The following is a 15550-nucleotide window of genomic DNA, read 5'->3' on the forward strand; positions in this document are numbered from 1 at the left end:
ACAATATATACGGTACATTATATGCGGTACAATATATACGGTACATTATAGCGCATTATATACGGTACATTATATGCGGTTATGCTATATGGTACAATATATACGGTACAATATATACGGTACATTATATGCGGTACAATATATACGGTAATATTATACAGGTACATTATATGCGGTACATTATATGCGGTACATTATATGCGGTACATTATATGCGGTACAATATATACGGTACATTATATGCGGTACATTATATACGGTACATTATATGCGGTACATTATATGGTACAATATATGGTACATTATATACGGTACATTATATGCGGTACATTATATGCGGTACATTATATGCGGTACATTATATGCGGTAATATATACGGTACAATATATACGGTACAATATATACGGTACTATTATATGCGGTACAATATATACGGTACATTATATGGTACATTATATACGGTACATTATATGGTACATTATATGCGGTAAATATATACGGTACAATATATACGGTACAATATATACGGTACATTATATGCGTACATTATACGGTACATTATATGGGTAATTATATGCGGTACATTATAATATAGGTACATTATATACGGTATTATATAGGTATTATATGCGGTACATTATATGCGGTAAATATATGCGGTACATTATATGCGGTACATTATATGCGGTACAATATATACGGTACAATATATACGGTACAATATATACGGTACATTATATGCGGTACAATATATACGGTACATTATATGCGGTACATTATATACGGTACATTATATGCGGTACATTATATGCGGTACAATATATACGGTACAATAACGTCAAATACCTCGTTATGTATACCCTAGCCTCTACACTAAGACGATTTACATAAGGAAGAAATTACTATGTTAAGGAGAGCTATTTTGACATTACTTTATTTCTTGTTATTGTTATGATGAAAAATAAGAATAATAAAAGGATTATAAAGGAGAGAATTATGACTGAGGTTGTGAGTCCTCTGCAGGCTATGGGACGCTGGTGTAGTGTGTTAGAGATATAACCTTTGTTTACAAGTGTGTTTAGTGATGATTTCATTATGTTATAGTCTCTCTCTCTCTCTCTCTCTCTCTCATTACCTCCTAAACATCATCGGGTTACACTGACTCACTCTGTATAGATATAGAACCTAACCTAACCTAATTCTCTCTATCTCTCCCTCCTCCCTACCTCCCACCTCCCCCCACTCATTCTTTCACCTCCCTCCCTACCTCTACCTCCTACTCTCTCACCTCCCTCCCTCCTTCCTCTACCTCCCTCCCTACCTCCCACCTCCCTACTCCCCACACCTCCCCACTTCACTCCTCCCTCCCCTCCCCTACCCACCTCAAGTAATCTCCCATAACACCCCTAAAGAATATGACTCTACTTTAGTCTCTCTTTTATTTCAATGATTAATTAACAGTTTTCAAGGGCAAGTTAAACCTGGAGGGATTAGGTGTGAGGGGAGGAGGGGGAGGTGGGAGGGAGGAGGGGGAGGTGTGGGGAGGAGGGGAGGGGGGGGAGGAGGGGGAGGTGTGTGGGGGAGGAGGAGGGTGAGGGGAGGGGAGGGGGAGGGAGTGTGGGGGAGGAGGGGAGGGGGGGGGTAGGGAGGGGAGGGGAGGGGGGAGGTAAGGGGAGGAGGAGGATGACAGACAGGTAGGCTTCCGCAGCGACAGAGATGAATAGATGTGTATGGTAGACAGTGGGGGGAGGGGGTGGGGGAGGGAGGAAAAGGAAGGGAAGGGGTAGGGAAGGGGAGGGTAGAAGAAGGGGGAGCTCTAGAGAAGGAGGCAGACAGTGAGGGCGGGGAGAGGGGGAAGGGTGGGGGGAGGAGGAGGGTTACAGAGGGAGGATCTCTAGTATAGTTCAGGAGGGAAAGAAGTGAGGGAGGAAATCATACAGACAGACAGACACTAAGGCACTAAGACTCTCTCTCTTCCCAACCCGAGATAATACTTACCACGTGTTTTATGCCCTTCTTATCCGCCAATATCTCTACCATAATACAACTCGTTAAGAAGTTTTTTTTTAACGATACCTCTTAACTTCCAACTACCTCGTTCCTCGCTATAATATTTAAAACAAAACACACCACAACTATCTATGTTATTTTCTTTTATGAAGTGACAATATATTCACCCCTCCAACAAAAAAGTGGTTATAATAATAAAAAAAAAACTAAAACAAAAAATAAATAAAAAATAAAACAAAACATAAAAACAAATAAATAAAATAAAAACGAAAAAATAAACGAAAAAAAAAAGACTATTTTATTGTTTTTGGGGGGATTAAATATTTTCCCAAAACTCGATATAATAATAAAAAAAAATAAGCAAGTAATATTTGAATGGCTTGTTTTTCTTAATGCGTCAAGATGTTGTTGTTTATTTTATTTAATACGTATTTAATGTTAGTTCGTGATTAATATTGTGTTAATGGTCTGACACACACACACACACACACACACACACACACACACACACACACACACACACACACACACCGTAACGTTACCTGGAATTAGGTTAGGATAGGATGGTTAATCATCAGGTAAAATAAACTAAGAGACAAATCATCAGGTGATCCTACTAGCTGCTTCCTGGAATTCAACAATGTTTTTCCTAAATTATTTCAGTTTTTTTCTGGAGGTTTTTTTTAATTGGTAACTTCAAGCAGACGGCTGCTAGACGTGTGTGTGTGAACGAACTACAACAGACTGACTGACAGGTAGAATACACTAGCACCCCCCACCCTCCCATACCTTCCCCACAACCCCTACACCCCAACCTCCCTACACCCCCACAACCTCCCCACACCCCCACTCCTTCCCTACACCCACCACGGTAAATCAACCCCGGGGAATCACGGTTCAGTATCTCGCGGTTTATGGCATTATCATCCCCCATCTAAACTAACCACTAAAATCATTACTCTCTCACGACACTCCTGCTGCTGCAACCAACCAACCAACCAACCAGCCAACCAACCAGCCAATCCACCGATCAATAAACTCAACAGGGAGAAGTATTAACCTGGGAAATATGCAGAACTCATCCTCCAACCACTCATCCTTCACTCCTCCTCACACTTGTGGTAGAGATAATCAAAGAGAGCATCTCGAGGTGAGTGTCGTATCTCCTGCCCCCCCACCCCCACCCCCACGAGGACCACTCCAAATGCACAACAATACTACCCGATCCCCCTATCTACCTGCCTACCTCCCCATCCTCATCTCTCTCTAATTCGCTCTAATTATCTCTCTCCTCCCCCAACCAATCTCTATCCCTTAACGATATTTTATTTCCTTCATCCTTTTTCCCCATATTCCTCCCTCCCCCCTCCCCCTCCCCCCCCAGCCAAACATCTGTCCGGTATCTGGTGGAACTCAGACATCAACAGGTCGAGAATTACCATATTGACGGGGGTGGAGGTGGGTGGGGTGGTGTGAGTTGAGGTGGCTATGGGGTGGGTGAGGGGTGAGGTGGTGGTGCGGACTTGGGTGGGTGAGGGGGGGGATGATGTTGTTGTTTCCTGTTATTTTTGTTGTTGTTGTAATTGTCATTATTATTGTGGTTATTATTATCATTGTTGTTGTTATTGTTGATACTGTTTTTGTTATTGTTGTGCCGGTTATTGTTATTGTCATCGGTATTGTTGCACGAGAACCAGTTTGTGTAGTACCAACATACACCTTCACCGGGGCTGTTAATGATGAACCTGTTACTAATGGTTCTATCAAGGACGAGACCAGGCGTGAGAGAGGGTGAAACAGAACAGCGACTCTCCTGAAGATCAACGAAGAGCAACACACGACTATGCAATTGTTGATTTAGTTTGCAATAGTGACGTTAGTCAAGGTTTAGGTTTAGGTTAGGTTAAGTTAGGTTTAGTTTAAGTTAGGTAAAAGTTGATGATACACCACCTGGGAAGACAGTATCTGGGCCCACCTCCTCCAGATCGCTTCCTTACACCTACAGGTAAACAAGTTCCCCTTTAAGTTACACACACACACACACACACACACACAGACACACACACAGATGGACAGACACACACACACACACACCATCACAGACACGGACAGAAAGACAGACGAAAAGACAGACAGGGACTAGCAGACGGAAGCGTGGTTTCCGGTGGCTCAGAGCTGGACGGGTCCGTGTTGATAATACTGGTTTTACTACAATTAAGTAAATGTACATCCTCCTCCTAGTCCTCCTTAACCCCCCCCCCCCTTCATTCTCAGTTCCTCCTCCTCCTCCTCCTAGTCCTCCTTACCCCCTTCATTCTCCAGTTCTTCCTCCTCCTCCTCCTGCTCCTTCTAAATGTGGTCTTCCTCCTCCTAATAGCGAACGTCTTCCTCCTCCTGCAGGTTGTTCGGGTGTGGGCGGTGTGGGCGTTGTGGGCTGGACATCTCGCCTCAGGAGATGGTGATGCGCGCCCGTCACCACGTGTTTCACTGCTTCACCTGCGCCTCCTGCCACGTCATAAGGTAGTGTGTGAGGAGTGTGTGGGGGTGTATGGGGAGTGTGTGGGGGTGTATGGGGAGTGTGTGGGGGAGGAGTGTATGGGGAGTGTGTGTGGGGGGGTGGGAGGGTGTGAGAGGAGAGCGGGAAGGGTGTGTTGGGGTGTGTGTGTGTGTGTGTATATGTACTGACCTGTGGTAAACACTACAGGTAAACAATAATAAACACTACAGATAAACAATAATAAACACTACAGGTAAACAATAATAAACACTACAGGTAAACAATAATAAACACCACAGATAAACAATAATAAACACTACAGGTAAACAATAATAAACACTACAATCAAACAATAATAAACACCACAGGTAAACAATAATAAACACTGTAACAATAATAAACACCACAGGTAAACAATAATAAACACCATAGGTAAACAATAATAAACACTACAGGTAAACACTAATACAGACACCACACGTATACACTGGCTGGCTGTGCATTTATCTCAAAAGTCCGGTTCCCCCAACAAATATTTCCCCAGCTAGAATGAACAACTTTCCCCTTCCCCCTCCTCCCCTCCCCCCCCGTTTTTTTTTACCTCGCCCGCCAGCCCTGTTAAACCCTTTTCGTTCTGAGGTTCGGGAGTTAATTACAAAACAAGGACTTAAATTCCCTTCCATGGATATTTTTTTTTTATTTGGGAAGCTGCTGCGTCATGACCAAACTCTGTAGCCTTCATTTAATAATGGTCTCTCAAGGTGGAACTGTGTGTGTGTGTGTGTGTTGTGTGTGTGTGTTTGTTTTAAGCCATGCAAGTGAAAGAGGGACTTTCTATACACCCGTGAATGAGAGACCACCATTATTTTTTTCGTGAAATAAGTTTGTCCGATATTTCACATGGGGTGACTGTGATGACTGCATGGTGACTGTGTAGTGACTGTATGGTACTCACTGGTAACTGCCTCCTATAACTTGGTGATTGTATATGGTGATTAACTGGTGACTATTGATTGTTTGGTGATTGTCATGACTGTGTGGTGACTGTGGTGTGTATAGTGACTGCCTATAGTGACTGGTGAGTGTATGGTGACTGTGTGGTGACTGTGGTGTGTATGGTGACTGTGATAACTATGTGGTGACTGTGGTGTGTATAGTGACTGTGTGGTGATTGTGATAACTATGTGGTGATTTGGTGTGTATGGTGACTATAGTGACTGTATACACACTCCCTCTGGTTCACACACTATATACCACACCAGGTGACCACTTCGGGATGAGGGACGGTGCGGTCTACTGCCGTCCACACTACAACTCATCCTCCAATCAGAGGCCGAGATGGAGGCGGTGGGCGTGTCGGCGGGGATGTCGTACCCGCCCCTCTCCCCCGCCACGCCCCGCCTCGCCTTCTACAACGGGGTGGGGGCAGCGCAGAAGGGGCGGCCGAGGAAGAGAAAAATCCCCAGCGAGGACATGCCGCCCTTGACGCCCCTCACGCCTGGCATGGGTAAGTGTTATATACCTCCCCCTCAAGTGTTATATCAACCACTTCAAGTGTTACCCTCGGTGTTCTTCAAATTGAATCACTTGAAGACTAACCACCCTAACGCTGACATAACACTCACCAAAAACTAAACTAACCTAACACTAACCTAAAACTAACCTAACCTAAAACTAACCTAACCTAAACCTAAAACTAACCTAACACTAACCTAAAACTATTAAAAACTAACCTAACTAACACTAACCTAAAACTAACCTAAACCTAAAACTAACCAAAAAACTAACCCCACAACTAACCTAATACTAACCAAAACCTACTAAAACTAACAAAAACTAACCTAACACTAACCTAAAACTAACCTAACCTAACACTAGCAAAAGCAACTTACTTACTAACCTAAAGCTTCTTAACTACGTAATAACGTAACCCCACTCAGGTAGCGTTAAGGTATTTAATCTACAGGTGATCTTTAATTTTATTTTTATTTATTTATTTTTATTTTTTTATTTTTATTTTTTTGCTTCTGTCCTTAATAAGTCTTCGTTGGCAAGTCGGCTGGCTGGGAGGTCATACTTGGGAGGTCATGCTTGGGAGGTCATGCTTGGGAGGTCATGCTTGGGAGGTCATACTTGGGAGGTCATACTTGGGAGGTCACACTTGGGAGGTCATACTTGGGAGGTCATACTTGGGAGGTCATGTTTTGGTGGTCATACTTGGGAGGTCATACTTGGGAGATCATGTTTTGGTGGTCATCTTGGAAGGTCCCGTTTTGGAGGTCATGTTTAAGAGGTCACACTGAGGAGATCATGCTTAGAGGTTCATGTTTTAGTGGTTATACTTGGAGGTCATTATTGGGAGGCCATGCTTGTCCACATTTTAATACACCAAACCACAACTAAGCTACAGACAACCAATTAAATCCTCGCTATTCTTTTTCCTTGACTGTATATATCATACACATATAGCGATTAAAACAGCAAAATATAAACACCATTATCAGCTTACGTACCCCAAAAACACCATTATCAGCACGTACCCCCAAAAAACACCATTATCAGCTTACGTCCCCCAAAAACACCATTATCAGCTTACGTACCCCCAAAAAACACCATTATACACTTCCCCAAAACACCATTATCAACACATACCCCCAAAAACACCATTATCAGCTTACGTACAAAAACACCATTATCAGCTTACGTACCAACACCATTATCAGCACGTACCCCCAAAACACCATTATCAGCACATACCCCCAAAACACCATTATCAGCTTACGTACCAAAAACACCATTATCAGCACGTACCCCAAAAACACCATTATCAGCTTACGTACCCCCAAAACACCATTATCAGCTTACGTACCCCAAAAACACCATTATCAGCTTACGTACCCCAAAAAACACCATTATCAGCGTACCCCCAAAACACCATTATCAGCTTACGTACCCCAAAAACACCATTATCAGCTTACGTACCCCAAAACACCATTATCGGCTTACGTACCAAAAACACCATTATCAGCTTACGTACCCCAAAAACACCATTATCGCAAACGTAAACCATCTTAAAAACACCATTATCAGCTTACGTACCCCCAAAAACACCATTATCAACCGCCCCCAAAAACACCATTATCAGCTTACGTACCCCCAAAAAACACCATTATCAGCTTACGTACCCCAAAAACACCATTATCAGCTTACGTACCCCCAAAAACACCATTATCAGCTTACGTACCCCCAAAACACCATTATCAGCTTACATGCTCTTCAAAAACACCATTATCAGCTACTCCCCAAAACCCATTATCAGCTTACGCTAAAACACCATTATCAACTTACGTACCCCCAAAAACACCATTATCAGCTTACGTACTCCCAAAAACACCATTATCAGCTTACGTACCCCCAAAAAACACCATTATCAGCTTACGTACCCCCAAACACCTTATCAGCTTACATCCCCCAAAAAACACCATTATCATTATGTACCCCCAAAAAACACTATCAACAGACTTTAAAACACAAACAAACATTTTCACAACACAAAAATTGATAGACAAAAGAGAATTGCCATCAAGACTCCCTACGTGTTTACAAAGTGTGTGTGTGTGACGTCACTAAACAAAAGACGCTCTTAAATGCCGGAGCCTGGTGAACCAACCAGCCCTGCCCACCACTTTACCCTAATTACTTATTTCGGTCTATCAAGCTTATGTTATTAGTTAATTGTCCAGTGGTGGGAAAGGAGAAGGGGAGGAGAGAATGGGAAGGGAAGGGAGAGAAGGAAGGGAGATGGGAGGAATTAGTGTAAGGAGGAGGGAAGGAGAGTGAGGGAGGCAAGTGAGGAAGGACAGGGTGGGAAGGACAGGGAGGAGAGGGACAGGAGGAGGGACAGGGAGGAGTTTACAGTGAAAAAAGAAAAAAAAAGGCCTAAAGGGAGGCTGTGTGCGAGATGAAGGTAAAGCCTGTGAGGCGAGGGAAAGAGGGAGAGAAGGAGGGGAGGAGGAGGGAGAGGTTGTTTACACAGGCTCACTCTCACATGGTAAATAAACCGACAGCAGATCGACTTTGAGCCTCTACGTTTTTGCCAACACTCCAATGCCACTCTGAAATCCTGCCGATAACATGATGGAGGGAGGGGGAGGGGGAGGGAAAAGATGGGAGGGAAGGAGGAGGACAGTAGTGGGGGGGGGAAGAAAAGAAGGAGGGAGGAACATGTGTCTTTATTTAATCCTTTTCTCTGTCTTGCTCTTGAAAAGTCAGTGATGCATGGAGGATAGCGTGCAGGGTATTGGCAGAGCACACACACCCGTGAATGGTTCCCTCTGGCCGGGGGTTTACTAAGGCAAACACAGCGCCACGCCAGTAACCTCCCTACCGTGTACCCCCGTTTTCTCTCACACGGGCACCACCAACGTAAACGCCTTTTCTACGCAAGAAATTACACACACACACACAAACACATCCAAATTCTGGCATATATCCACAGCGTTAAACACTAAGTCTATTTCCTTAAAGTGAACTTGGGTTTGATATCTCTCCGTTCTTATCCCTTTACTCACGCAAACAACACACACACAAGAAGAGGCGAGTGAGGTGATAAAACATGACGAACTCAAACAAGGTCCATTTCTGTGTCGTCAGTCAACAGAGAGCATATGTTTGAATGCAGCGCCGTGTTTGCCTAAGAGATGAAATGGGCGCCATGAATTATATAATGCGATGAGGCCCATTGATGCGGAGGAGGGAGGAGGGAGGAGGGGAGGGAGGAGGGGGTAGGAGGGAAGGGAGGGAGGGAGGAGAGGAAGCTTTGATGGTTATTGAGGCTATTCCTGTGATAATCTCAGCGGCTCAGTGCCAGATCTCACTTAACTTCCATCGTCCCTCCCTCCTCCTCCCCTCATCCCCCACCCCTCTCTCTCCTTCAGCTGTGTGTGTAAGTTGGTTGTATGTTTGTTGAAGTCACATAACTTTGCTTGTCTTTCTATTTGTCAGTCTGTCGGTCGATCGGTTGCTTGCGATCAGCCGGTCGGTCGGTCTGCCGGTCGGTCAGTCAGTCGGTCAGTCGGTCGGTCGGTCGGTCGGTCTGCCGGCCGGTCGGTCGGTCGGTCTTGCCGGCCGGTCGGTCGGTTGGTCAATAAGTCACCCGGTTGGTCAGTTGGTCGGTCAGCCTTTTCAGTCAGATGGAAGAGCAGGATTGTATGACTGATATAAACTCTATCTTGTTTGGTATAACACGTACACTCAAGGCTTCAGAACTAATTCCTTAAACAAACTGGATAGGATAGGATAGGATAGGTTAGGTTAGGTTAGGTTAGGTTAGAGTAAAGATCATTAACTTAAAGTGAAATAAGCTGGAGTGTGTGTAATCTTCAGGTGATCCGTGATAAAGAACTGGTACCCGAGCACGTGGACCAGCCAGTGTGTGAGACGCTTGGTATCACGTGATTCTCAATGGTACTGGTGAAGGTAAATTTACCTCTCCAGACCAAACAACCTCACACACACACACACACACACAAAACTATTACGCCGGCAGAGGTACACAAACACCTTCGCCTCCTCCCCGTGTTGTTTCAAGCCAGGAAAACCGCCACCAACACGAGCGAGGCTTTAGAGATGATGATGCCGCAGCCACAAGCCCCCTCCCAGGTGTAGAAGCAGTACGTGATAGAGGTAATGTCCGGGACGCCCCCTGTGACAGTCCCCGGCAGCCCCAGCAGGTGAGGTGTTGTGGGACCAAACACTCGTAGCGGAAGCAAGGCGTCTCTCAAACACCTCCATCAAAGACGCCGACCAAGTGACGCAGCCGACACCAAACTGGAGGGAATTAAAGAGGCGGCGGCAGAGGGTAGTAATGAGGCCTCGGAACAACACCCTAGACACGCGGAGGGTCGTCCTTCGTCACGCAGCTCCTCATCAAGGGGGTGATTATACCTCCCCGGCACCGTCTTCCTCAGCAGTACAAGGACCCCCCAACCCCTCCTTCCAGTCTCTTATCTGCAGGGTATTACGTGAGCTACCAGCCTCCTGCTCCGTCTCCCCTACAATCATCAACCAAATTTCCAGCTTTTCTTCCACTCTCTCTCTCTCGCTGCGACGTCTATCATTACCGGGTAAACCTTCGTCATGGTGTATTGAGGTGAGCTCGCCTGGAGGAGGTCATACGGGCCACCAAAACCTCCCCGTCACCCCTATACCTGAAGCTGGACCCTTTATCTCGGGTGATCCAGTACTGCCTAAACTACTGAGAGTCTTCTTCTTGTAAGTTTATAAACACTCGGTAGCTCATCATTATCCCGTGATAAAACAAAACACTAACGCAACTCAACACTACAAACACACCACACAAACACCACAACACAACGTAACACAACACAAAACAACACACAACACAAAACAGCATACAACACAAAACAACACAAAACAACAACAACACAAAACAACACACCACAACACAACACACCACAAACACAACACACAAACACCACAACACAACGTAACACAACACAAAACAACACACAACACAAAACAACACACAACACAAAACAACACAAAACAACACACAACACAAAACAACACACAACACAAAACAGCATACAACACAAAACAACACACCACAACACAACACACCACAACACACGACAAACACAACACACCACACCACACAAACACCACAACGTAACACAACACACCACACAAACAACACATCACAACACAAAACAACACACAACACAAACACAACACAACACAACGTAACAACACATCACAACACAACACAACATACTCTTAGTTGCAGCCTTCCACATTCTTCTCGCCGCCCCCTCACACCTGGCCTTTGTACAGTCATTCTCTTTAATAAAGTTTAAATTAGTATCTTCAAACCAAGTTCACGTCTGTTACTTGAAAATCTTGAGCTAATTGTGTCTTTTGTTAGGGACTTAGCGAGAGCTGTGAGGGGGGGGGGAGAAGTGAAGGAAGGGGGGAGGGAAGGAGGGAGGGAAGGAGGGAGATAGGAGAGGTATCAGGCTTTATCATTGTCTTCCTTACCTACCGTGAAGGAGTATTTTTAGTGGCGCTGTATTGTGGTGTGTGAGTAGGGTAGAGGTTCCCTTAACGCTGTACACACACACACACACACACACACACACACACACACACACACACACAGTAAGGTTCACTATCCATCAACAACAACAATAAAAATCCTTAAGGAAATATTTTAAAACAATGATACGAGAAAAAAAAGACGTTTGTAGTGCGTCTAAATTGGTCGCATCATCCGGGACGACCTTCAACTGTTTCTAAGACGCTGTGACATCATAGACTATATCTTCAGGTGCGCGGGAGTTTAAGACCATTATAGTACAATAGCATGAAGGAAAGGAAGGAAGGAGGGCGGTAGGGAATGTGGGAGACGGAATGGAGGGAGGGAAGGACGGAGGGGCGGAAGGAAGGAGAGAGAGAAGGGAAGGAAGAGGAGGAGGAGAGGAATATGGGAGACAGGATGGAGAGGAGGAGAGAGGGTAGGATGGAGGGAGGGCGTAGCGGTAGGAGGAAAGGAGGTAATAGAAAAGGATGAGGGAAGTATAGGGAAAGAAGAAGGAAAGGCACAAAAGGAATACAGGTAAAGGTAAGGTAAAGATTAAAACAGAGGTGTTAATAAAGAGAGTGTATAGACAGGTTTTGATAAAGGTAAAGCAACATGAAGAGAGACAATACCTGAGGCTGAATGAGTGTTGTTGTTTACCTCCTTCATCTCCCTTCACCTTCCCTCCCTCCCTCTCTCCCCTTCTCCTCCCCACCCCCCATCATCACCTCTCTCCTCACCTCACCCCCTTCACCTTAAAGACACCTAACCCACCACCTCCATCTCACCTACCTCCCTCCACCTACCCCTCCCACCCCCCACCCACCTCACCCCTCCCCCCCCCACCATAATCTCATCATCACTACACAGCTCGTGGAAGCACAGATTAGTCCCACGTGTTAATTACCCCTTCACCAGCAAGTGGCTACCTCGCTCCCTAGTGTTTGTCTGTCTGTCTGTTTGTCTGTGAATATAGTTTGCCAGTCTGTGTCTCTATCTGTCTGTCAGTATATTTTCCATCTTACTGTCTGTCTGTCTGTCTGTGAATATAGTTTGCTGGTATGTGTGTCTGCCTGTTTGTCTATGTTCACTTAAAATCCTTTTTTTGGGGGGAGGGGAGAGGGAGGGGTCATCATTAAGTGTAGTACTATATTTTTCTACGTATATACCTGTACATGTAAGAGAATATGTAATGAGGTAATATGTAGTCAGGGAATATGTAATCACTTTACCGCTCACTCAAGGGAAGATCTCCATTTTTTTTTATTTTCTTTATTTTTTTTTATTTTTTTTTTCGTCATTACGTAGAGAATTTTTACACACCTGACTTTGTACACCTGAGTATTAATATATATGATGGCAGAGAGGGGAAAGGTAGGGGAAGCAGGGGTGGTAGACATGGGTGGGAGGCAGGGGTGGCAGAAAAGGGTGGCAGGTAGGGGAGACATGGGTGGCAAGCAAGGGTGGCAGGCAGGGGTGGCAAATATGGCAGGCAGGGGTGGCAGGTAAGAGAGGCAAGGGTGAGTGGGGTGGGCAAGGGGTGTAAATATGGCAGGCAGGGGTGGCAAATATGGCCAGGGCAGGCGGTGTGGCAGGTGGGGGCAGGCAGGTGGCGGTGGGGGGGCAGGCAGGGGTGGCAGGCAGGGGTGGCTCACTAACCTCGTCAGCTTATGGCCATGATAGCTAAATTAGTTTCCACGTTAGTGTAACAACGTTCACACACACACACACACACACACACACACACACACACACACACACACACGGTATATTTGTGTATGAAAACATTAAGATACTATATCGAAACATTTGTGTGCTGAGTCATTTCAATTTTGGTTAGGTTAGGTTAAGATAAGATTTCGTTAAGTTTGATTAGGTTAAGTTACGTTAAGACAGGATAAGTTTAAATTAGACTAAGTTAGGATAGGATAGGGTACGACAGGATAGGGTAAGACAGGATAGGACAGGATAGGGTAAGACAGGATAGGATAGGATAGGGTACGACAGGATAGGGTGACAGGATAGGACAGGATAGGGTAAGACAGGATAGGGTGACAGGATAGGACAGGATAGGGTACGACAGGATAGGGTAAGACAGGATAGGGTAAGACAGGATAGGATAGGTTTGGGTTAACATTAGGTTTGGATTAACACTGAGGTGCTTAAACTTCAGGTGATCCAACTACGTCATCGTATAACAAAACAAAACATTCATTAATTCTTTACATAGACGGGTTTGGTTACACCTGATAATTGCTTTTATTTACGTGACGGTAGATGATTGATGGTAGTTGATAGATGATTGATGGTAGTTGATTGATGATTGATGATAGATGATTGATGGTAGACGATATAGTGAAGTAGTAGATGACAGTAGATGGTAGACGAGGTATTCACTTGTATGTTTTTCGATTTTCTTTATCTGATCACATATCTCTTCCTTCCTTTCTCCGTCCCTCCCCCCTCCCTTCCACCTCTAACTTTCCTCTCTCTCTTTCCTTCATCTACCAGGACCAAGGAACGGGGGTTAAGGGAGGGAGGGAGGGAGACATGATGCTGTCGTGTGGAGAAATACACAAACATTACAACACCACACTGCCATTGGTCAGGGCGGCCGTGACGTCACCGGGGAGGCGGCACCTAAGTGGTCAGGTGTACCAGGCATCTTCCGATATTGATTTCTTTTATTTGGCGGACACATCTGATGACAAGAGTGCCCTGATCACTGATTGGTCAAGTAGATGTCACGCCGCGGAAATCTTACATGCTGATTGGTCAAGGCGTCCTGTTATTCACTGCTAGACTAACCTCCACCTAGCTGCTGACGTATTTCGATACTGTCATAAATCCTTCACGTTATTCACGCTTTAGTTATATGGTCCATTATTTCTCTAGTGAAGGAGGAATTACGAGAAGTTAGTTTGTTTACAGGTGAAGTGAGGTCTAGCTGGGAGAAACAGACTAACCCGCAACTGCTGGGAGGGACACATTCCGCGCATGATCCGTCACTCGTCAGCCGGACACGATGGGGCGCGGCTGACACCCGACATGATCCGCGGGTGAAGGCAAGAGAGAGAGAGAGAGAGAGCCCTTGCCTGGCCTCACTAAGCTCCCTCTGAGCACCGACTAAGGGGCTCACGGAGGCTTAACTGTTCCATCTCTCCCTGGGAACTCAATTATTAACCCTCACCCATAACTCCAATATAATACAGTACAGGTTCCAGCGACATATCCCCCAGCCCCCCCCCCCACCCCCTCCCCGTAACGTCCCTACATACAGTATAGTCTCTGTGGTATTTTGTCCGCCATCTTTGAACAGATTCCTCTCTACAACTAAGAATTTTAATTGACGTTTAATATATATTTGGAGGGGGGCATGGGTGGGAGGGGGGTGAGGTGGTGGAGGTGAGGTGTTGGAGGTGCTGCAGGTGAGATAGTGAAAAGGTGAGATGAAAGAATGGCTACACAGCTTTTCTCTCTCTCTCTCTCCTCTCTCTCTCTCTCTCTCTCTCTCTCTCTCTCTCTCTCTCTCTCTCTCTCTCTCTCTCTCTCCCGTATATACCTCCAGCCTCTTCCACCTCTTTCTCTCCTCACCTTAGCCTCCTTCTCTCCCTCATCCCCCCCTCACCTCAGCCTCCTCCTCTCCCCCCCATCTCCCAATTCCTCTCCTGATGTCAACAAAGGGTCTAGATCACCGGTGGAGACGTCTCCCAGATATGCTTATGTTAAGAAATGGAGAGGTGGAGGAGGTGAGAGGAGGGAGGGAGGAGAGGAGGGAAGGGTGAGGGAGGGAAGGGAGGGAGAATTGAGGGAGGAAGCGAGTGATGAAATGCAGGAATGAGAGGCGAGAGGGGAGTGAAGGAAGAGAGAAGGAGAATGAAGGAGATAGAAGGAAGAAGGGAGTGAAGGAAGAGAATAGACGGAAGGATAAGGGAAAGGAAGG

The 15550-nt window shown here is 45.5% G+C and overlaps 1 protein-coding gene across 1 annotated transcript in view; it reads left to right on the plus strand.

The window, feature by feature from the left end:
* Positions 1–15550, plus strand: part of LOC121854003 (LIM/homeobox protein Lhx2-like) — a 60926-nt gene that overhangs the window by 36166 nt on the left and 9210 nt on the right. Inside the window, exons 3-4 of the mRNA XM_042348391.1 lie at positions 4412–4531; positions 5777–6015. Coding sequence (XP_042204325.1) covers positions 4412–4531; positions 5777–6015 — 359 coding nt within the window. The remainder of the gene's footprint in view (positions 1–4411; positions 4532–5776; positions 6016–15550) is intronic.

Source organism: Homarus americanus, unplaced genomic scaffold, assembly GCF_018991925.1.
Source record: "Homarus americanus isolate GMGI-L3 unplaced genomic scaffold, GMGI_Hamer_2.0 scaffold41887, whole genome shotgun sequence".
Lineage (NCBI taxonomy): Eukaryota > Metazoa > Arthropoda > Malacostraca > Decapoda > Nephropidae > Homarus > Homarus americanus.